The 23,198-nt window shown below is 54.2% G+C and overlaps 1 protein-coding gene across 10 annotated transcripts in view; it reads right to left on the reverse strand.

The window, feature by feature from the left end:
- The window catches only part of SLC12A3 (solute carrier family 12 member 3), a 37,362-nt gene extending 24,798 nt beyond the window's left edge, over positions 1-12,564 (reverse strand). For 5 of the 10 annotated variants that reach the window (XM_029207876.1, XM_029207830.1, XM_029207805.1 and 2 more), the window contains exons 1-11: positions 12,258-12,551; positions 11,675-11,821; positions 10,093-10,168; positions 9,277-9,372; positions 8,821-8,960; positions 8,315-8,425; positions 7,222-7,333; positions 6,273-6,403; positions 1,627-1,711; positions 549-703; positions 159-266 (exon numbers count right to left, since the gene is read on the reverse strand). In XM_029207876.1, coding sequence (XP_029063709.1) covers positions 159-266; positions 549-703; positions 1,627-1,711; positions 6,273-6,403; positions 7,222-7,333; positions 8,315-8,425; positions 8,821-8,960; positions 9,277-9,372; positions 10,093-10,168; positions 11,675-11,821; positions 12,258-12,539 — 1,443 coding nt within the window. In that variant the 5' untranslated portion in view covers positions 12,540-12,551. Of the gene's footprint in view, positions 1-158; positions 267-548; positions 704-1,626; positions 1,712-6,272; positions 6,404-7,221; positions 7,334-8,314; positions 8,426-8,820; positions 8,961-9,276; positions 9,373-10,092; positions 10,169-11,674; positions 11,822-12,257 lie in introns of all 10 variants that reach the window. The other 5 variants (XM_029207840.1, XM_029207813.1, XM_029207820.1 and 2 more) reach the window with 4 other exon arrangements.
- Positions 12,565-23,198: the final 10,634 nt, after the last annotated feature.

Below are 23,198 nucleotides of genomic sequence, written 5' to 3' on the forward strand. Positions count from 1 at the left end.
ACAGGAAGGGGCTGCTTCCTGCAAGCGTTTGCTTTACTAGCTCCTTTTCCTTCAGTCTAGACACCAGGTCATATGACTCCTCCAGGCCTTTGTGGCAGTCACCTGGGGCCCCCTGCACCTGGCCTCCTAGACACTCCCGCCCCCTTCCACAGCCTCACCTGGAAAACTTTGGCGGCAGAGACGAGACAGGCCAGGGCTGAGGAGAGGGTGGCCCCAAAGATGCCGGCCGTGATCAGGGGTGCGAAGCCCGACACCATGCTCATGGTCTGCAGGGACATGGGGTTCAGGTCCCCATGGCGAGGGGTGGGGCCCAGAGCCCCCACCCAGGGCACCCCAGTCCCCGCTGCAGGCAGGGGCTGAGTCTGGGAGCTGCCACCTGAGTCTGCAACCTTCACTGGGGACCCAGTGCCCAACAGGGCAAGAATTGGGCCCAGGCCCCTACCTGAAGCTCTTTTCCCAAGCCTGGGGCCAGCCCCCCAAACCTTGTCTACCCCAGCCCAGTCCAGCCTCCACCCGGCCCTCCCTGCCTCTGGCAGGGCCACGCGTACCTGGTAGTGGTTGATGAGGCCGTAGCGGCAGCTGTGCTGCTGGGAGCACTCGGTAAAGTTCCAGCCGTAGCCACAGGCCAGCCCCTCGCAGGCGCCTGAGCCGGGGGTCACCGTGTCATTCAGGATCCCGGAGGCATCTCGAACCACACAGGAGCCTGAGGAGGAAGGAGGGCGTGCTGAGGCCTCCTTTCCCTCCTCTCCCCTCCCCTCCCCACCCTGAAAACACCAGACGCTTCTGCAGAGGGCGACATGCTGCTGATGGGCCAGCTCTTCCTTTACTTTATGATAATAATGATGATGACGACAATGACTTTAGCCACCATGCAGGAGCACCTCCAATGTGCCAGGCCCTGTGTTAAGGACTTTAAACACTCTGGGGAAACAGGTATTACTACTACTTTTATTGTCATTGCCATTCTACAGAGACACAGGGAGCTTAAGTGACCTGAGGTCACAGTGTCCTCCTTAAAGTGGAGAACCGGATCTCAGGCCCTAAGTGGCCATGACCTGGGCCACGTCCCTTGGCCACCTGCGAGCAGCTCACCCCACGATGTGGCTATTGGGAGCAAGAGCATGTGTGAGGATCTCAGTGAGAGGCGAGTGTCAGCAGTCCAGGCCTGGTCCACAGCCCTCCTCTACCACTCAGGCTCTGTGACCTTGGGCAGGTCGCTTAACCTCGCTAAGCCCTTGTTTTCTCCTCCGTCAAGTGGCAGAAATGATAGTGCTCAGATTAAATGCAATAAGGCATGTAAAGGGCTGGGCACGTGGTGATAAGTCAGTTGCTAGAGTCATCTTCCTCCTCCTCCTCCTCATTGTTCTGATCATTATTCCTGGAGTTGGAACATGACTTTTCCTATAGGATTTTCATACCATGGAATCTGTAACCTGAGGTTTGAAGGGACCAGAGGAGCCTGGGGTGATCCCCCATCTCCACCACAAACTACCCCCCAAGGTGCCCCCCAAAATAAAGTTCGAGGCTCCACTTCCTGGGGGTGCCATGTCCTCCCGGCCCAGCCATCCTTGTTAGAGAGCCAGGTGGCACCCTGTGACCCCTCCAGGGTCTGGGTCGGCAGCTTACCAATGGTGGCCGAGATAGCTAGGTAGGAAATGGTGGTCCAGAAAATGGCCATGAGCGTTCCCTTGGGGATGGCTACAGCAGGGTCCTGGAGGAGGAAGGGAGAGAGGGCATCAGGCAGCCCCTGGGCCTCCTCCCAGGCCCTGTCCTTGTCAGGCTGAGGGTGGGGCAGCAAACACTGACCTTGACCCACCAGAACCCCCTTCCCCGGGGCACTGAGAGGAAGGCACCTCGAGATTGGGGACCCACAGAGGGGGACAGGACAGAACCAAGGGGACAGCTGAGACCACATTCAGGGCCCTGGGAGCCCAAGGCAGAGAGAGGAACTCCAAGCAGCCCCAGGCCTGGTCTCCGAGGACACCTGGCTGACGCTTGCTCTGGGGGCTGTGAAGGGTGGGGTGAGGTGGAGGGCTCCCGAGTCAGCCTGCCTGAGGCAAATCCAGGTGATCACTGGGCAGCGTGCATGTCCTCCCATGCTCAGCCCCTCCAGCCTCACAGGGATGCTGGTGAAACCAATTAATCCTTGTCAAGCTCCTAGACCAGGGCCCAGCTCACCAGCTGGGCTCACTGCGCGCAGTCACTATTATGCGCCAGTTGATTTGTCTGGTTCCACAGCAATCAATATAGAGACAAGCCCCAAACTCTCTCCTTCCTCTTCGAGAAAGAACTCTGCTGGTGCTTTCCTGGCAGTAGTAGCAGACCTTCACATCCACGTCATGTGTTTCATCCTTCCAGGCACTTTCTCAAACATAGCTTCCTGAGAAGTGGCTAGTGGCGAAACTGAGGCCAGGGAGCTGTGAGCAAGGCCCAGCTCACTGAGCCCCAGCAGCTTGGTCCTGACCACGCCGAGGTCCACAGCCTCAGGCCCCCCCGGGGGTGCTGATCCTGGGTGGAGTAACGCAGGCTGGGATTTTTATGGCAAGTTTCCCATCCAGGCACAGACCCTAGCTTGGAGGCGAAGGTCACGTCAGCCATAGGAAGTAAATTCGTAAACCTGCCAGCCTTTTCTGGGCCGTTCTGCTCACCGCTCAGCTGGCAGGAAGAATCACAGGTGACAGAGCTTGGAGGGACCATGACGCTGTTCAAATTCACTGGCAAGTCGAAGCAAAGCTGGCCATGGTCCAGCTCTCTGCCTCAGACGCTCGGAGCCCTGTGCTGGAACCCATGGTCAATCTGTGATGACCAGGCCCTGAACCTGCCCTTAAGGAGCCCTGGCCCAAGTGGAGGAGGTACAGGTGGGATCCTGCCAACACAGGGCAGATGGTGCCCGCCACAGAAAGGATCACAGTGCGCTGGGAGACAAGGTGGGGGAGACACTGTCAGGAACGCTGGAAGGCCTCAGCGTGGAGGGGACGATTTACGTGGCTCTGAAGGCACTGGGGTGGGAAGAAGGGCGCGGCGGGTCAGAGAGAAGTGGGAGCAGAGCTGGAGGGAGGCTGGAGGCTCTGGAGCACCCCGGGCTGCTGAGGTCTCTGCTCTGGGGGCCCTGCAACTATGGGCCAGCCAGCCCTGCCCTGAGTCCCTGGTCCCAAGGCCAACAGACCAGGTCAACCTCCCAGCTCACCTATGGTGGGTGGAATAGTGTCCCCCCAAATTCACATTTATCCAGAACCTCAGAATATGACCTTATTTGGGAATAACATCTTTGCAAATGTAATTAGCTAAGATGAGGTCATACTGGATTAGGTGGGCCCTAAATCCAATGACTGGTGTCCTTGGAGAGGAGAGGACACACAGAGACACACAGAGGAAAGAAGGCCACATGAAGACAGAGGTAGAGATTGGAGGGATGAAGCTACAAGCCAAGGAATGCTCAGGATTGTTGGAAACTACCAGAAGCTGGAAGAGGCAAGGAAGGATTCTTCCGTAGAGCCTTCAGAGGGAGCATGGTTCTACTGACACCTTTTTTTGGACTTCTGGCTTCTAGAACTGTGTGAGAATAAATTTCCAGTGTCTTCAGCCACCAAGTTTGTGGTAACGTGTTACAGCAGCCACAGGAAATAAATACACCAGGCTTCCATCCTACCCTCATGTCTTGGCATGAAATCTCAGAGCCCAACTCACAAATCAGGCATATCTGGGCCCACATCTTGCTTATCTCTTCCTGGCTGTGTGCCTTGGAACAAACCCTTTAACCTCTCTGAGCCTCAGTGTCTCTCCCCCGCTATCTGTGAAATAAGAAAGTAGCCTGGCATGTAGCCAGCGCCTGTAAACATAAGCGGTTAGGGGTGGGGACTGTATTGCGACACAACCTGGGACAACACCAGCCTGGCACAGATCCCACGGCAGTCACTAGGAAGTCCCTTGTCTCTGAGCACCCATCCCCCACATCAGCAAATTGAGTTAATAATGCTTTTCTTGGCCTTAGCACAGGGTGGTTGTGAAGATTAAACCAACATGAGATCATGGTCACGAGACTGCTCTGTAAGCACTAAAGGGTTGGGGGACGTAAAGGATTAATAGTAACAATGACAACTTTGTCATCACCCCTTTAGGTCTCGGCTCACATGTCACCTTCTCAGGAGTCTCTGGTCACCTTGTGTAAATTCACACCATGCTTCTGCACCCCTGACCCAGGGATTGCCTCCCCACTTCTCTGCTTGATTTTTCTCCCCATCGCTCAACCACCGTCAGGCAAACTACAGATTTTACTTATTTATTCGTTGATTGTCTCTCTCACTAGCATGTCAGCTCCATGAGGGCAGGAATTTGTGTCTCTTTTGTTTACTGCTGCATCCACAAGACACTGGCCTCAAAGCAGGTGCTCAAAAAATATTGGTTGAATGATGGAGTTGTTGTGATAAAGTTGAGGTCTCTTTGTTTTAGAAACTTGAATTCCAGATCCTCTGACACCTGTGTGTGGGACCCTGGGCAAGCCCCTAACCCTCTCTAAGCTTGGTTTGCTCGTCTGTAACATGGGAGTGATGATGGTAGAAGCTTACAGCTGTCCCACAGATATTATTTTTAAAGAAGGAGGCACCGTGCTGGCCACATGGTAAAAATGACATTGACCTTGACAGCCAGCCTTTAGCACTTCCTCTGGGCTGGGCACTGCTGTAAGCACTTTATGTAAATTAGCACGTTGAATCCTTGCTCCCTGCCCTGGGAAGCCAGGGCTGCGTGAGTCCCAGTTTACAGCTGGGGAAGCTGAGGTCCAGAGAGGTTTTAAGGGACTTGCATAAAGTCCGCATGAACGGGAGCTGCTCTTCGCTGAGGACTTACTGTCCCACTGGATGGGCAAGGGGCCAGATCTAGGAGAAAAGTGTCCCTTTAGGGCCTGAGGGCATTTAAGACAGAAGAAGATGCCTGCCCCTGCCCCCAGCTCTGAGACAGCTGCCTGACCCTGATGCCTGCACACTGGGCCGGTTGGTAACCTAAGAAGCTTGATAAAGCATCTAGATAAATCCCCAGGCTATGATGATCTATAACGGGGCTGGGAGGGGAACCAGGCCACCTGAGCACAAGCCCGAGCTCTGCAGAGAACTCGGGGCAGGCAGACCAGGCCCCTGCTGGCTGCTCCCCAGAGAAGGGAGAGGAGCCGGGCAAACACAGCCTCCCTCTGATTTCCAGGTCCTGCTAGAGCCACGCTGCAATTCGAGATTGCCTCCAGTGCACAATTCTTAATTCATTTAAGAAAATGCATCAAGGAGCACCTTTCGAGCGGGACTGAGATGGAGGGTGAAGGTCCCCAGCACAAAGCCAGGCTTCTCACTGTTCATCCCCACTTGTGTACCAGCTCCTTTGATAACCTCCCTCTGGCAAAGATTCCGCTGGCTTTCTCGTCTCTCAGAGCCCAGCTTCAGCCCCACCTTCAGCCATAAGTTTTGCTGGAGCCCCTGCCACCTCAGTCTGCACTTCTCCCCCACTTGTGCGCATTGTACTTCTGCTCTAACACTTCCCATTTGCCACATCCCACCACTGTTCACTCAACACACAGGCACCAAGCACCTAGGACACGTCAGACCCTGAGCTGGGAATAGGGACAGAGAGGTAGGCCCCAGTTCTCCAGATGCGGCAGGGCAGAGACATAAGTGGCCTGACATCACTAAATTAGAGGAACCAAAACTGACAAAAGGGCTGGGAGAGGTGTAAGGATGGAGGCTTTAATTTGCAGGAGGAACAGAACTTTACAAGGTAAAGAAATGAGGATAGCGAGTCCCAGGTAGAGAGCACAGCAGAGGCAAAGGTGTGGAGGGAGGGACAGGGCAACAGGGGCAAAGCAGTAGATCCTCAGGGCTGGGGCAGGGGTCATGGGAACAGCAACAGTTCCCATGGGGCTGGGGCCTCACATGCCGTGCCAAGGAGCCTGCCCGCATCAAGACGATGGAGAGCCCTGGGAGGATGTGCCCGATCCCGTCTGAGTTTTGGAAGGTCAAGCTGGGTCAGTCTTCCCCTTAGGCTGGGAGTCCCAGGATCGAGGGAGGAGACTAGCCCATTTGGGGGTGGCCCTCAAGGCCTAGAGTGCAGTGGTGCCAATCAACAGCCTCAGAATGGAGTGGGATGAATGGGATGGATTTGGGTTGGCTTGGATTGCGTCGCACAGAAGTTTAGAAGCTCTGGCCCTGGGGTCTCAGGGCTCCGCTCAGTGCCCAGTGGGACATCCTGGTAGGATAGGGCCAGGAGGCAGGAGGGCTGGGCGTCTTGCTCACCTTGAGGTCCCCGGAGATGTTGGCTCCTGCCAGGATGCCCGTGGCTGAAGGGAAGAAGATGGAAAACATCCCGAAGAAGCTGCCGTCCACGCCCCGCCAGTCAGGCACCAAGTTCTGGGCAAAAATGTCCGCTGGAAAAACAAGGCCTGAGTCAGGGCCTCCTGGAAGGCCTGGGCACCCTCTCTGGGCCCAGCCGGGTGGGCAGGAGGTTCCCATGGCAGCTCCTGGCTGTGGGGGTCGGGGGTGCCAGCCTCCCCATGTAACCAAGCAGGACCCTACGGGGCCTTCCCAGAATTGACCCCCACCCATGTCCTCTGCCTGCCTTTTGTCTGTAGATAAGCTTTAGTCAAAGAATACATTTAATCAGAGAAGTGAGAACATGCAGGAAGAAAACAGTCAAGCAAGGCAAAATAATAGTAGCTTAACCATTAAACAAAGTCAAGGACTTTTAGTTCCTCCTCAAGGGCTATAGATAATATTCTGAGCCAAATCCTTTGAGCTGTTTTGCAGCTACTGAAACCCCCATCAGGTGGGAGAAGTTAACTGCGTGCTGCCCACAAGCACATAGACCCCAGACCAGCTGGAACCAGAAGGTTGATGATGTTGACTCCCGATTACCTCACCACCAGCCAATCAGAAGAATGTCCACCAGCTGATCACACACCCCACACCCCCCTCCCTCCCTCTATCTTTATAAACCTTTCCCTGAAAGCTTTCAGGGAGTTTGGGTCTTTTAAGCACTTGCTGCCTTGGACTCCTTGCTTGACCCTGAAATAAACGCTGCACTTTCCTTCACCACAACCCAGTGTCAGTAGATTGGCTTTACTGCGCACGGGTAAGCGGACCCACGTTTGGTTCGGTAACACTGGTGCCCACATAATGGGCCAGACTCTTGGGCAGACTGTCCCTGTCCCCAGAGCCACGGGCAGTGGCCCCAACCCGCACGTACCCCGGTAGCTGAAGAAGCCTTTGGAGGCCTTGTCCTCAGAGGGGGGGATCAGTGTCCCAACCAGGTAGTTGGCAAAAGAGACCATGATGACGAGGAAGAAGAGCACCTGGGCCTGGGAGGAAGGGAGCCTGGAGGTCAGACGGTCTGGCTCCGCCTGTTCAGGGAGCCCCAGCAGGGAAGAGCTTGCCCCAGGTCCCTTACTCTCCCATTCATTCACTCATTCAACACCCATTACTCCACAGGCTCTGTTCTAGGAGCTGGCGACATAGCAAGGCTCCTGTCTTGCTGATAAATAAGGAGGATGAATCTAGAGTAAGAACAGGGGGTGTCCCGGGGACTGGGTTGAGGCTACTTTAGCAGGGTGGCCTGAGAAGGTGTCTTCAAGGGTCCTAAAGGAGGAGGATAATGGAGCAGCAGAATGATGGGGGCATAAGCTTGGTGCATTCAAGGAACAGTGGGGAGGTGGTGGAGCTGGAGGTCAGAGCCAGGGGGCGAGAGGCAGGGCGGCCGGGGCCTGGGCTTTGCTGGTCAAGGCTGCCGGCTGTGGCCCAACGTCTCTTCCCTTATTTCATGCTGAACCTCTGACTCGGGGCTTGGGATAGGTTCAGATGAAGACCACGTTTCCCCAGCCCCCCTTACAGTGAGGTGTGGCCATGGACCATGTTCCGGCCAACGGGAAGTGAGCAGAAGGAATATGTACAACTTCCAGGCTGGGACAGAAGGAAAGGGGAAGGGGATTCTCTCCTTTCCACCCTCTTTCCCCTTCCTGCTGACTGGGCTGTGGACATGGAGGTGGGGGCTGTCATGGGCCAGGTGGATGAGGGCCACACCCCAGGGGTAGAGAGGCCACAGGATGGAAGGTGCCTGAATACCTGGTCCCCAGGGGCCACACACACACACCTGGACTGTTCCATGAGAGAGAAATGAACGATTCTGGCTTAAGGCCCCCTTCCTTAGGGTCTGTGTCACAGCAGCAGAACTTAAAGCTCATCTGACACAAACAAGAGGCAGAACCAAGACTGGGACCAGGTCCCGCGATTCCTGCTTCCGCACTCGACCGTGCCCACATCCCTCCCCAACATCCTGTCCTCACCTTGGACTCCCACTCCATGCCAGCCAGGGAGATGGCCAGCAGCACAGTGACGGTGACCACGCCAATGATGCGGATATCGTTGGTGGGGTCCACGATGGGCGAGCCGTACTCCTGGGGGAGGTGACAGGCTAGGCTGCGTGCTGCCTCTGAACAGCCCACCCTACCCCCCAGGCTCCTCCACCGTGATTTACCTCATTTATGGTTGCCCTCTCATAGGAAAACACAAACTCAGACTCCTCCCCTGCCCACAAGTCCTCCAAAGCAGCTACTACTGCATGGGTCTGGACAATTTGGCCCTAAAGGCAACACGCAACCCTGAAGGAGACTTCTGGGGACGGTCTTTATTTGAAGAGATCATCAGAGTCACCCACAATGATCAGACTGTGGCTTTGGTCCCTAAAGGCCAAATTGGGTAGAGGGGCAGGAAGGCCAGGCCCAGCAGGTGTGGAGGAGAATGTGGCAGGCGGCCGGGGCTCTGTCTGCCCAGGGTCCAGCCCCTACCTCACCTGGAGCAAGTCCTGCACGGTCTCTGCGAAGCCCACGGTGTGCATGGCCACACCCACAGCGTTGGCGAAGGCAAAGATGAGGCCGATGGAGCCCCCTAGCTCTGGGCCAAGACTCCGGGAGATGAGGAAGTAGGTGCCACCTATTGGGGACAGAGCCAGGAGCCATGAAACCAGAGGAGTCACCTGGCTGGGGTGGACTTGGGGCAGGCAGAGCTGAGGCTGGGAGGGGGTGAGCATGGGGCCCAGGGGGTTCATGGAGCAGGAGACAACCAAGGCCATCCCGTCCCATAGGTGTGGAGAGCCTGCCCGAAGCCTACATCTGGAATCAACAGGGGCAGCCTGGGGTGTCCCCGTCTGGGTGGGGGTGGAGGGTAGGGAGTGGTTCAGAGACCCATTCCCGGGGTGAATACTCGGGGACCTACACGAGGAGGACCTTGGGGCTGGGGTGGGGCCCACCTGACTTGACCTTGCCGTTGGTGGAGATGGCCGAGATGGAGAGGCCCGTGATGGAGGTCACCATGACCGAGAGCAGGATGATGATCCAGGTCAGGACTGTGGGGGTGGGTGGGGAGGTGATCGCCCCAAAACTCAGTCAGGGCATTTCTCAGAAGGAGCCATTTGAGGAACCTGAATCAGCCAACTGATTCACCACATGACTTAAGTCACTTTCCTTCTCTGAGCCTCACTTTTCTCATCTGAAAAATGGGTCTCTGTCTACCTCCTGGTATATTCTAAATAGCCAGGGAGCTGATAAGCCAACATGTAAAGAATCATTACGTATGGAAGGGTAGGTATCCTCTCTTAATAATAAAAAATAAAGTAATAGTTACACTTGATGAGCACCTCTGGGTGCCAAACCCTGTGCTGTTTTATGTGCATCAGAGGAACCCCACAATAGATCTGTGAGGTGGGGACAGTTATTGCCCCCATTTAACTGATGAGGAAACCAAAGCTCAGAGAGGTTAAAAACTTGTCCAAGGTCACACAGCATGGTACAGAGCTAGCAGCTGGTCTGTCCACAGTGTGAGTTCCTAACCCAGATGCTCTGCAGAAGAAATTTGGCTCCAAGAGGTTAAGTGACTTACTGAGGGCAAACTGAGCCAGGGAGAGCCCCCAGGCCTGCTGACTCCACGTCCAGTGCTCCTTGGCCACACTGCCCTGACCTCTGTAACCCGTGGGCTCTGTAACCCAAGTTCAAGATTGCTCCCATGGAGCCTGGGAGGACCAGGACCCGGGCGCACCTTCCCCCTGCCCCCCAGAGGCAGCACTCACCAATGCCTGCCTGGGCGGTAATCCAGGGGAGCCGCAGATAGAGGATCACACCCCAGATATTGAGCATGCAACGGATCTGGGAGGAGAGGGGGGTCAGAGGCCACCTGGGGGGGGCTGAGTACCCCAAGGTCAAGCACATAAGTCCCTGTCCCCAGTCTTGGCATGGCATCGGGCACCTAGGGGACACCTGGGTTCTTTCCTTGCTTCACCCACTTTAGTGGTTGCCCACTTCAGTGCCTCTCTGGTTCTGTGGGGCAGGGAGGGGAGGGGTACCCAGAGACCCACCTGTCCCTCCCACCACTCTCCTACCCTCCTTCCATCGAGGCCTGAGGATGGGCAGCAAGCATTATCACCCCTCACCCTGCTCCAAGCCCAGGGTCCTGTGTCTGCCAGCCCCATTCATGGCCCAGTGGCCAGCTGTTGGCCCAGAGCCTGGCATTCAGGGGGAACTCAGCAAATGCTAGCTGAGCCAATGCCCTACATACAAGCAGAAATCAGGGCTCAGGTGGCTTTGACTTCAGCTTCCGAATTTAAAGCAAAGCCAGACGCCACAGCTGAGGCTGGAATCCCGTGTGGGAAGGGCTGGTGTGGTCTTTGGCCCCAGCCACGTCTTGGGGTGGGGGACATGTGGCATTTACAAGCCCAGGGGGATTTCTTTTTTCTTTCTCTTTTCTTTTCTTTTTTTTTTTTTAAGCCTTTAAAAATTTTTTGAATGTAATTTATTAAAAAAAATTGAGGTATAGTTGATTTACAATATTATATTAGCTTCAGGCATATAACATAGTGATTCAAAATTTTAGGCCTGGGAAATTTCTAAGGCCCTCCATATGCTCTGAGGTACTGAAGGGCCCACACCAGGCTCTGGCCACCACAGTGAGGGAGGGAGACCCAGACTCCGGATTACGGGCCTCTGGAGCTAGAGGGGGGTTGACTGTTCAGATGGAGAAAGAGGCACAGCCAAGCAGGCAGTTGGCAGAGTTAAGGTCAGAACCCAGGCTTCCTGCCTCCCAGAGCGGGAAGCTTTCTCCTAGATCTCATGCGATCCCCTCTGTAAAGTGCCATAATGTCTTCCAAAGCCAAGTACATTAGATTGTTTGCTATCTTGGGGTCTAAAACAGCAAACCTTCTCCTTCCCATCGTGGAGAATGAGAAAACAATGTTGTGGATTTGTGTTTAGTACTGCCCTCTGGGGGCTCTTTGGGGAAACACAGTTTCTCTCAATAACTCCAAGGTGGGCATTCATCCAAGCGCTTTACATCTATTAATTCATTGAATGCTCATCATTTCATAGACGATGAAAGTGAGGCATAGACAGGTTAAGTAACTTGTCTAAGGTCACATGATGACTGAGCAGACAAACAGAGATCTTCCCCAGGGTTAGGTCTCAGTCTGGGAGGTAAACAGAGGTCAGGAAGTACAAAAGCAGAGAAAATTTGAGGTCACTAGGCAGATGGGGAAACTGAGGCCCGGGCTGAGTCTTGGGTCTGCCTTGACTACTAAGGCCCGAGAGTCCAAGCTGAGCCTGAATGGAGCTCTGTCACCCTACCCCCATCCCTGAACATCCCATCCACGCCCCGCTCACCATCACCCCCTTGACCCAGCCAAAGCGCGCAGGCTCCTCAGGGTTCTTCTCGCCGTTGGTACCTGCCTCATCCTCCACCAGCCCATCGGTCATCTCATGGCTGGGCCGGCTGTCAAAGGCCAGGGCATGCAGGTGGCTGCCTTCCTGCTGGGAGCGCAGAGACCGTGGGTCAGGCAGGCAGGGGTCATGACAATCCAGCTCCCCCGCCTCCCCACCCTCCACCGTCCAGCCTCCCAAGTAGCAAACCAGCAAGCCCCGTCTCTGCTGCAGACCTTTCTTACCCTCTTCTCCCCATCTCCTTTAGGTGAGTGTAAACTCTGTAAACTTCCACTGACCGGGAGCTCATTACCTCTCTGGGCAACCCTAGATTGCTTGACTGGGTTGCCAATGACTGGGCAATGAATATTACATGTGCCCAGAGCTTTACAGCTCCCATACCCGCATTCCATGTGGGCCTCTCAACCCATGAGGAAGACACCTGTTTGTCCCCATGACACAGATGACAGAGCCAAGGCTCAGAGAGGCTAGGTAACTGGTCAAGGTCACACAGCAGGAAGGGCCACTCCTCTGGGACGGTGTTTACCTTGAGGAAGGAGTGCAGGTCGGCCAGCGTGGGCCGGACCTTTCGGGGCTCGCCGGGCAGGGTGCTGTTGGCATAGTGCTCGTAGGCAGGCACCACATCGATAGTGTTGTAGCCAAAGGTGCGCATGTAGAAGGTGCTGCCGTGGGTCAGGTGGCTGGGGTGGCTGCTGTCATAGGCGGCCGGTGGGGGGGGCTCATCGCCCCCCAACAACGTGCTGATGGTGAAGCGCCCACTGCACAGAGCAGGGTCCCTGGGCATCTCCGACACCGGCAGCTCTGCCATTGTGGCTCTGGGTGTCAGGGGAGGGGGCCAGGGTCGGCGGGGACACGCAGGGTGGCTTTATAGGCTGGGGCCACAGCAGGGAGCAGGCGGAGAGGTTGGCCCAAACCGCCCACAGCTGGCGAGCAAGGTCCCTGGACAGGGTGGGAGGCAGAGCACGTGCCTGATGCTGTCCTACCCACCATCTGATCTTGGAGATAGCAACATGGCCTTGGACTGGGAGCCGGGGCTGGGTCAGCAGAGAAGGGGGGCATGCCCAGCCCCTGGGTCCTAGAGAGGCTCTTCTGAGTTTGGGGGCAGTGGACATCAGCAGCCGGACCCTAGGAAGGAGTGTTCACCAAGAGGATCCTTAGGGACCCTACGAGGGTCCCCAGAGACAGCCTGATGGCCTGAGGACCCACTCCACGGAGGTTCAAAAACCTCTTGTTTCAGTATATGGTATTTAGTTTTATATTTTGTTTATTTAGTATGTTCGAATAGATGAACGGTATGACATTTAAAAAGATACACACACATATATAAAAGGTTAGTCTCTCTTACTATGAGAGAGGTAGTGTGGTGGCCACCTGATGTGCCACCAGAAAAGAAGGACAACCCCCAGCTGCTGCGAGGGGTCTCAGTGTCAGCTCCTATGACAATGGCCTTGCCTATGGCTGAGGTCCCCCATGGAGCTCTCATCCAATGATAGGTGCGGGATGCAAAGGCCTGATGCCCTGCCCCCAGATCTGAGGAGCCACCCCACCTCCAGAAATCCCCAGGGTCAGCTGAGGCTTTGTCTACACAGCAGCCCACTCCTCCCTCTGTCCTGTCCTGCTTCCTTCTCTTCTCACCAGAGGTAGTGACCCCAAGAGCTCTACTGGTGAGTGCCCTGCAGGCTCACCTTTGTCTCAGAGTCTGCTTCCTGGGGGTGGGTGGCCTAAAGCTCACAGGAAAACCACTCATCTCTTTGTTATCCCTGCTGGGTTTTGCATCTTTCAGCCAATCAACTAACAAACCTTATTGACCATTGACCATGTCATGGGTGGAGACAGGAGGCAGGAACACAGACGGCGGGCACAGGCCTACGTTCACAGGGCTGCTGAGTTAGTGGGGGAAACGGACCTAGAAAGAGACCAGCCCCGCTGTGTGAAGAGGGCGGCGATGGGAGAGATGCACATGGAGGAAGGTCAGGGTGGGGACAACCAGGGACAGGACAGACCCCTGACCGGAGTCTTGGAGGACAAGCTGCTCTTCTGAAGGCAGGGGATGGATGGAGGCCTCAAGGCCACCACCAGCCACAGGCTTCTAAGCTTGGCTTATGCCCAGGCTCTGGCCCTCCTCATGAGGGACACACTTTCTCTACCTCCCTGCCCTGCCTCTCAGACCTGAGCTGGGCTCTCAAAGCTCACCTACGTCCCCAGAGACCAGCTCTGAGATGCTCAGAGCCCCCCGGGGCTCCATGACGTCCATCAGCAAGTCAGCACCAGTGGACTGAGAACTTGCGGGGGGCCTGGCTGGCTTCTGCTGCCCCCTCACTCCTGGTTCAGAGGGGCCCAGGACAGGAGGAAATGCTCAGACTGTGTTAGGGTAGCAAGCTGCGTTAGGGAATCACCCCTCTAAGATGAAGGTGCTTCAATTGGGGTCCAGGAGCCCCACAAATTTGTAGACAAGTTTTCATACCTAAGTGCATTTTCCTGGAAAGGGGGGCATAAAGTTCATCCAACTTGCTAGAAGACCAGTCCACGGGGGCAGGGATCTGGGCCCATCTTGTCCACTGACATTCCCAAGCAGTTAGAACAGCACAGAGCAGGTCCTCATTAAACGCTTGTTGAATGAGTAACGAAGGGAAGCCAGAACCAAAGAGAGGCTGCCATAGAAACCCTTGGCTGACAGAACTACCCCGGGGGGGGGGGGATGGGGACAAAGGGTGGGTTCTCGGGGTCCTCCCAGCTCAACCAGGCACAGGGGTGAGCTGAGGACGGCTGGTCCTCGATGACAAACCCAAAAGATTATGATCACTGTGCACTGTTTTGCAAAGTTGATATATTTACTATGTGTTCAATTCTTTAAAAGACTCTTCTCGGGGCTCCCCAGACCCCCAGACTTGCCTACTCCCTCTCCAGGACGTCTGGCCCCTCCTCAGAGAGGCTTCTGCAGGAGGGTGTCCCCAAACCCAAGCCAGCTGCCAGCACGGGGGAAGGCTCCAAGGTGAGGACTCCAGGGCCAGGACCACAGCTGTGGTCAGTTTTCCACCTTCCCTGCAGCGCCCTGCCCCATCTGCCAAATTACTCCTTCCCTCCCACGGGGCCTCAGGGTAGAGCTTACGACCTTATCGCCCTCTCCATCTTTAACTGCCGCTTGACTGGTGAAAACCACAGCTGCCCAACACCCCCTTACGTGTCCCTACATACCCTGTACCCAGAGCAGCTGTGGAAAATTCGTGATTAAGATCTCAGGCGAGGAAGTGGTCAGAGGGACCAAGGCTGGTTTCCAGCAGCACTGGGGCCCCGGCAGAATGAGGGCCCACAGCTTTGCTGGATGACCTTGAGCAAGCCACTTCCTCCCCCTCTACAATTCCCAGGCCTGGGTCAGCTCCAAGGTCCCTTCCAGCCCTGGAGGGGAGCATTTGCTTTTTCGAGAAGCCTTTCCTGTGCCCCCCATATCTGTACGTCTCTGGGTGGGGGGATTTAAGCAGGACCCCTCAAAAGGCTTATCAATAGGACAGTTGAAGGGACTGTTGGAACTCCTTGTCCCAAAGCACAGATGCCAAAGAAAGGGGCTTCCTGCCCTTGGATGGATGTCCATCCCTTTGAGAAATGCTCACAGAGGCACTCTTCTTGATGGGAGCACCATGTGGGTCACACACGACTCCTGCCTTCCAGGGCTTCAGCTGCCAGGTTGCCCAGAGCCTGTCAGGTCTGAGACCAGGAGTGGAAGTTGGAGGAACCCTGAGTGAAACCCTGGGATTTGGCCTCAGGGGCTGTCAGGCTCCCGTCTCAGTTGTCAGTTTCTCCAGGGCTCTGAGCAAGTCGTTCCCTCAGCCCCCTCAGCCCCCACTTAGCAGCCAAATGGAAATGACACCTACATCAGGCTGGCTCTCACTCACTTAAGGGCCCCTGGCTGGGTGACTTAGGGCCCCTGGCCTCTCCCGGATCTCGGAGGAGGAAGAATGGGGTATTAAAGGAGCAGAAAGACTCAGGAAACTCCCTGGAAGGGAAAACCCCAGGTACAGGGGGCTGAAATGGTGAGGACAGAAGGGCCTGCTGTCTTCACAGCCACTGAGGCACCTAAGCCTTTATGCACCAGGACTGGAACTCACAGCCTAGCCTGGCAGACTAACCAGCAAGGAGATCGCAGCAACTGGCTAGCAGAGGAGGGAGGCTGCCCTGGAGGAGGGGGAGCCTTGAGGGGAGACGTAGGCAAGGATGGAGGGGGTTCTGGGTCATGGGGGCTTGGGAAGGCGCGGTCAGTGGGAGGGACCAGGTGGTGGGACTGGAGCTCACAGTGCCATGGTGGGCGGGGGAGGGAAAAAATGGTGGGAGATGAGGCTGAAAGTGGTCCGATTGTTTCTTCAGTCACTCACATTTATTGAGTGCCTACTGCATACCATACCCTGTGCTAGGTAAGGAAGGCACCACGGGGAACAAGACAAAGGCCCTGCCCTCCTGGAGCTCACATTCTAGTGGAAGAGACAGACAAGCAGTAAACAAGCAATCATCATGGTACATTCAGTGATAAGTGCTATGAAGAAAACAAAGCTTTTTTTCTTTTTTTTTAAAGGAGGGGCATTTAGGCCTCTCTGAGAATTTTGAGCTGAGATCCAACAATAAGGAGGAGACACCCATAAGTGAGCAGGTGTGAGCACAGGGGTTCCAGAAAGAGGAGAGAGCATGTGCAAAGGCTCTGGGGTAGGAGTGTGGCTGGGGATTCAAGATGGCAAGGAGGCTAGGATGGCAGGAGCCGAGGGACTGAGGAGATAGGTTTGAGACATGAAAGGGGGGACACCAGGCCTTATAAGCCAGGGTTAGAAGTTGCACGTTCTATTATGTGATGGTCAGATTTATATTTTTCAAAGTTCACTTTGGTCATTGTGTGGAGATTGGATGGAGGGAGGCAAGGGCAAAGCAAAACTAGTGGGGCCACTGTGGGTGCATGAAGGTGGTGGCCGGGCTGGGGAGTAGATGTGGATGGCAGGGTCGTGAGAAGTGTTGGGAGTTGAGATATATTCTGAAGGCAGAGCCGATAGAACCAGCACACGGATTCATGTAGGACAGGAGTTGGAGAGAAGAGGGGAACAGGGAGGACTCTATGGGGGAAATGTGGTGTCATTTCTGAGTAGGGACCCCTGGCAAGGAGGGCCTTGAATGCCAGGGTAGGAGACTGGCCTTTGTCCTGGGGAATCAGATCTCATCTGTTTCTGGAAAGCTGGTGGGGAGCATAGTGGGGTGGTGAGCAGTGCCAGGAAGAAAGAACAGGGCCAGGGAGGGCTGGGAGGGGCTCTGGTGACAGTCAGGCAGAACAGACAACTGCACAGCTCTGAGCCCTCGGGCTCATCCCTGACTGCACACAATACTCAACCATCTCACTGGGGCCTCTGACAAATGCTGACTCCCCCACTGGAGATGCTATGGGCCTGGGGCCGAAAAGGGGGTGAGGGGCCGGCATCAGTATTCTTAGAAATCTCCCCAGCTGGAACTGGGCAGTCAGGCTGAGACCCAGTGGGCTAAAGAGAACAATCTTTCACACGCAGACTGCCCACCCCCACACCAACCCCCGCCCCATCCCCACGTCCACATCCGCCCCGGTCCCACGAGGCTCGCCTGGAGAGGATGGGTATGATGCAACCCTGGTGTCGTGAAATAGCCGGGTAAGAGGATGCGCTGCTCGTCGGCCTGATTCACAACACCAGCTGCAGCAACGATACCAGAACTCGGCGAGCTTCCTCCTCTGGATGTGGCTCCGAGGGTTTGAGGCAGTGATGACAAGCCTGGGCAAACATCCTCCCCGACCGATGGCTGCCCTGGGCCAGCGCCATGCAGAGGCCCAGGGCTGCAAATGATGGAGGCTGGGTCCCTGCCCACAGGGGGGGCGCACAGACTTGATGGTAGTGAGGAAGTGGGGAGCAGACACAAAACCCTGTATACAGTGTAGGGGGAAGGGCAACAATGGAGGTGTCTGGCACTGGAAAGATCTGGGAAGCCAGAGGCTGACTGCAACCTCTGCAAGCAACCAGGACCAAGAAAACTGAGATTTCTCTTGAGCCTTGCAAACCACATAAGTGTGTCTATTGCAATCCTGGTCCTTCTATCCGGACAGTGTTACAGCAGTTGAACACTGAAGTACCTTGAAGCTACTGGCAGCTAAAGCAAAAGGGAAACATGTTTGATGATTAAGATATTTTCATTGTTAAAGGAACAACTCCTCGTTCCTTTTTCTTCACGGTTAGACTTGCTTTTTTAAAAAAGTCTTTTTAGCCAACATTCATTCCACAGTAATTGTAGGTATTAATAATGTATTAGACACAGCCTGGCTGTTTTGGAGGATACACAGAAGGACAGGGCACAATGTCCTCAAGTAGCATATAGTTCCTCAGAGGAGGTAACGACCACAACAGCCACAACCCAAGGCCCAAAGGCAGAAATCCCTGATAAAATGCTACATGGGTTCAGAGAAGGGATGACTTCCTCTGGCTGGGGTAATGATGGAGTGGGATGTATGAAGTAGCACAGTTAGAATAAAGGCAAAAAGAGATAAACAAACATTTAAGGCAGGAGAGTGCCATGTGTTAGCTTCCTGGCAGCCAAGGTAAAAAGTAGAATTATAATCAGTAGTCACTATCTGATAAAAAGAGATTTCACTTTTTTCCCCCTCTTCCTCTTCTCATAAAGAAAATAAATCTCCATCAACCCTTGATCCCTCCACCCAAACTTGGAAAAGATTCCAAAACAAGGGTGGCTTGAGCTCATTCCTGCTGCATCAACACAAACTGAAGCAGTGATTCTAACAGAAATTCGGTCCTGTAGTCACAGGCATGACCATGTGCTCTTCACCCTGATGACTCAGCCTATGTGCTCTCCAAGAGACCAAGGAGCCAAACCCATTGTTTCTCCTAGCCCCAGCTTTTCACTTTTAAATACACCTTCAGTTTTTCTAACTTTCCTGTAAACCTTTTTGTCTTTCTTGAAAAAAATAGAGGAAAAACGTGGTCATTCTGCTCGATTTTGAACTCCACAGTGCATTCTTAATCAGAATACTCCTTAATGGCAGCTTTTGGAGCTCAGGAGCCTCTGACCTGATACTGGAGCTGGGGCCAGGGGACCTAGAATCGTGGAACTGCTTTAAAAGCTCAGCTTCCCCCACCCCATCCCCCAAATTGGGTCCAGCCCTAGACACATGGAGGGAGTGGGCAGGATAAGAGTCAAAGGAGGCCTGGACCTGGCCCTGCACCACCTACCTCACGACCTCAGGCCCGTGTGCCTTGGTTTTATCATCTGCCAGATGGATAATTCTCCTCAATGAGTGTTCTGATGGTCGAGAGAGGGAACTTGTGAAAGAAGCATTTCAGAGGACATTAACATTGCTCTGCAAATGTGTGTGTGTGTGTGTGTATTCTGCCCCCCACCCTTCCCCCAGCTCTTTAGTTACCAGGAAAGAAAGGTGGGGGTGGGGGAAGAAACCAACTCATTCTTGACTATTTAAGGCAATGCTTTTTAGTAAGGGCAGGCGCTAAAATTTATTAACAAACAAAAAAGTTAGGGCATTAGGAGGAGTTGCGGGGAAGGGTTGCTTGGGATCAGAAGGTGGAAACCCAAAGAGAGTTGGATTTGGTCATTTGCATTCATCACAACTCAGGCTTCGACAGGGCAAATGTCCAGAGGATCCCAGAAGCCCAGAGAGAGGGTCTCCCCCATCATCTTGTTGCCCCTTTACCAGACACTTGAAATAAGCTACTGACCTCCTTAATATATATCCCAAAGGATCTCCTGCCGGTGGTCACCAAGGGTTCAGCTGCAAGATGACACTTGCCATCCGGAATGCATTTGTGCTAAAGTGGGGAAGGGGCTGGATCCAAAGGGAGTCTGCCCTCCAGACGCGATCCCTCTGGCTGGGTGCGAGTCCCCAGGGTATGGAGCCCTACAGCAGGAAGTCCGAGGGGCTTCACGTGGAGTGGGAATCGAGTCCTCACTCCCAGCGAGCTTCCTTAGCAGCAGCACTGAGTGCTGGAGAGGCTCAGGACAAGCCCGGCAAGGCCTGTACCTGCCAAAGGTGGATGCGGGAAGGCTGGGGGCAGGTGGACACTAGGAAAGAACACCCCTGATGAGGGCCCAGGGATTCGGCCAGAGTTGTCAGATGGTCATTCACTTGTGATTTCCTGGGAAATGGACACTGCGGTCCCTGCCAACCCCCCGCCCCCACAGTAATGCATTTCAACTGGTGTCATTTTTACTGATTAACCATCAACATCAAAAACCATCCTAGACAACTAGCTTTGACCTTGGTGGGTACACAATGGGCAAGTTGACCCAATGGGCCCTAGGTATGGCACATGTTTTTCCTAACTAGTTAGAATTTTCATCTTCCTATTTAGTGCATCTCTGACAATCTATGATTTATTGAAAGTCCCTGTTGAGGAAGGTGGGGGCAGTCCATGTTTAGAGGGGCCTACTTCACTCCCTGCTTCTTCAGAACAATGGTCTTGACCCTGTTCTTGACCCAGGACATGAAAATCACCTGGGGAACTTTAAAAAACCAGTCAGCGCCTAGGCCCCTCCCCAGGCCAATTAAGTCAGAAACTCAGGGGGCAAGGGCTTGGAAGCCAGTATTTTTAAGAGCTCCCCAGGTGATCCTAATCGGTATCCAGGGTTGAGAATGGCAGAGCTGGGGCTATAAGCTTGAGAAAGATGTGTTGATTAAGGCTGTGCACAGCACAAAATCTGGCTTTTCTTGATAAAGGTAATGCTGATTTAGGGTTCTTAAAAATAATCTTTCATGTTGTAAAACTATTTTAAAGAGCTTTTTTGTCCTGGGTAGACTCATGAATATATAAGCAGGTTATCAGCCCTTTGCTTGAATTCACTGCCTAAGGCCAACAGACAGCTTTACAGTTATTGATTTGTAAGACAAGTGTGTGTCCCCAAATGAGACCACCCCTCGTCACTCTGCCTGATGGACCACACACCCCAGGTGCAAACCCCACATACTCACCTCTTGGACAAGGTAGATGCCCCACAATCAGGTTTCTGCTCAGCCAGGAAGGGCTGCACATGAGGCCTGTGACCTCTGGCAGTTCTCCACCTGGCTCCAAGGCCCCTCAACTCACCTGAGTCCTGCTGTCTCCCCAGCTTCAAGGTCATAGGAGAGATTAACAGCTGCATGAGACTGCTGCGGCCAAGTGGGGAGCTGGAGTGGAGCTCACTGTATCATTCTGGGATGGCTGGGTGGCCACACCCAAACCACGCTGGCCCCCCACCCCACCCACCCCTCTGCGGTCTGGATCCTGGTCGAGTGCAGATGGCTCCTGCATCCCCCAGCCACAGGAAATCTGATCTTCTTTATCTAGCCCTTTCTTGTGGCATTTCCTAAGGCTTCCTATTTTATTATAGTGTCTGTGCGCACGCACACACCTGCTTATCTCTTCTCCCCGCCTACCACACCACACCATGAGCTTACAAAAGCAGGAAATGCAACTCGGTCTCACCTAGGAAGAAGCCCTTTGCTGTTGGTCTCACCTCAGTAAAAGGCAAGCTTCTTGAAGGCAGGGATGTCAATTCATTTCACCACTGTGTCCTAGAACAATGCCTGGCACAGGATAGATGCTCAAACATTTGTTGAACTGCATTCTTCAATCAGCGGTCACTGAATCAACAGGAATCACAACTTGAACTTGACATGCCAACGTTGGTCCCCTTGTAGCAAATTTTTGGCTTACTAATTTTAACCTAAATTTGTCTCTTGCAAAAAACAAAAAGATTGCCATCCCTGGGGTGGGGGTAATTGAGTCCACCCTGCACCCATATGAAAAACCTGTTGTGAAGTGCAGAAGCCAAATGGTAGAGGACATACCTATAGCCCTAGAGACCCATCTAAACAACGCTGGGAGTAGGGTGGGCAAAATTAACCTTTATTGAGGGCCCACAGTATGTCAGGCAATAGGTAGGTGATTTCTATAAATTAACCTCATATTCCCATTAGCCTGATGGAATATGATTGGTATCCCTGCTTTACATCTGAGCAATCTAGTTCTAAGCAGTCAAACGACTTGCCCTCAGTCACATGATTACCAGATGGTGAAATAGGGATTTTAGCCCAACTTTCAGGCCAGCTCCAAGGCTGTGGTGTCTCTTGAAAATGCCAGGCCCTGAGGCCTGGTGGGCTTATTCCATTCAGGGCTCTGTGCTTGGAGAGCCTTCAGTCTTGGGCTGGTCCCTCAATATTCATTTCCTTTTCCTCCCCCCGACCCCCACTGTTGCTGAGCTCTTTCCTTTCAGAATTTAGTTTTCAAAGAAGTCTCGAATGGGGCTTCCCTGGTGGCGCAGTGGTTGAGAGTCCGCCTGCCGATGCAGGGGACACGGGTTTGTGCCCCGGTCCGGGAGGATCCCACATGCCGCGGAGTGGCTGGGCCCGTGAGCCATGGCCGCTGAGCCTGCGCGTCCGGAGCCTGTGCTCCGCAACGGGAGAGGCCACAGCGGTGAGGGGCCCACATACCGCAAAAAAAAAAAAAAAAAAAAAAAGTCTCGAAATCTTTCTTAGGCCTTTTGTGCTTTCTAAAGCTAATAATTGCTGCCAGCCACCAGAGGGCCACATCCCAAACATTCATATTTAGGGAATCAAAATGCCCTTTTGGGTTTGGTTTAATTTTCCTAAAAATACACGCCAGCTGATGTGTGTGGCTGACCAGTATGAAAGCTCACCCAGGGACACACTCTGAGTGCAAGAGGGTCAGCGGGGTGGTGAGGGTGATGCCTCTGGGCCGGCACTGTTTGGGGGGAGGCATTTGCAGCAACTGGGCGGAGGGGCTCTCCAGCCGACCTCCCTGAGGAAAATGTCTTACCCCAGCAACAGCACCGCCAGCGTGCAGCTCTCCTGGGCTCTGGGGCCTCACTGCCCACCATTAGTCCTCATACTTCTCTGTGGCTGTGTGCTTCCCGGGGCTTCTATGGAAATCTGGCTGTTCCAAGGGAATGGCTAAAGCACCCCTCATTTGGGGTGACCAGTGGCCCTAACCTTGTCCTCTTTCCTCGTGGGTGGCATTTTAAAGGTTTTAACTAGGACTCCGCTGAAAAGCTTCTAGCTCTGAGATCTGGGTAAACGGGGCTATGCTTTACTGCAGCAGCCAGCTCCCCACCTGCCCCCAGCCCCTGCTCCAGGAGGTGCTGCAGAGCGTGGAGGAGACCACTAAGCCCTACATGGGGTGGGCCCTACATGGGCACTTGTCTGAGGCCCAGATTTCCAGGTGATTCATCAGGAAGTGGCCTCGCATAGGTCGCAGGGGCCATAACAAGCTGAGGGCCCCCAGGCAAAGGGAATGGGCTGAAGCTCTTCCATGTGGCTCCTTCAAGGAGAGAATATCCTGCCACCAGGCAGCTGGAGCCTGTCTCTTCGTTAGGGCCAGGTCTCCCAGGCGGAGAGAAATGAAGACCCCCTACCTCCTCAGCCATTTGCACATCCCCAGGCAGAAGCCCA

The sequence above is a fragment of the Monodon monoceros genome, unplaced genomic scaffold (genome assembly GCF_005190385.1).
Source record: "Monodon monoceros isolate NGI ecotype Baffin Bay Population unplaced genomic scaffold, NGI_Narwhal_1 Super_Scaffold_10, whole genome shotgun sequence".
Lineage (NCBI taxonomy): Eukaryota > Metazoa > Chordata > Mammalia > Artiodactyla > Monodontidae > Monodon > Monodon monoceros.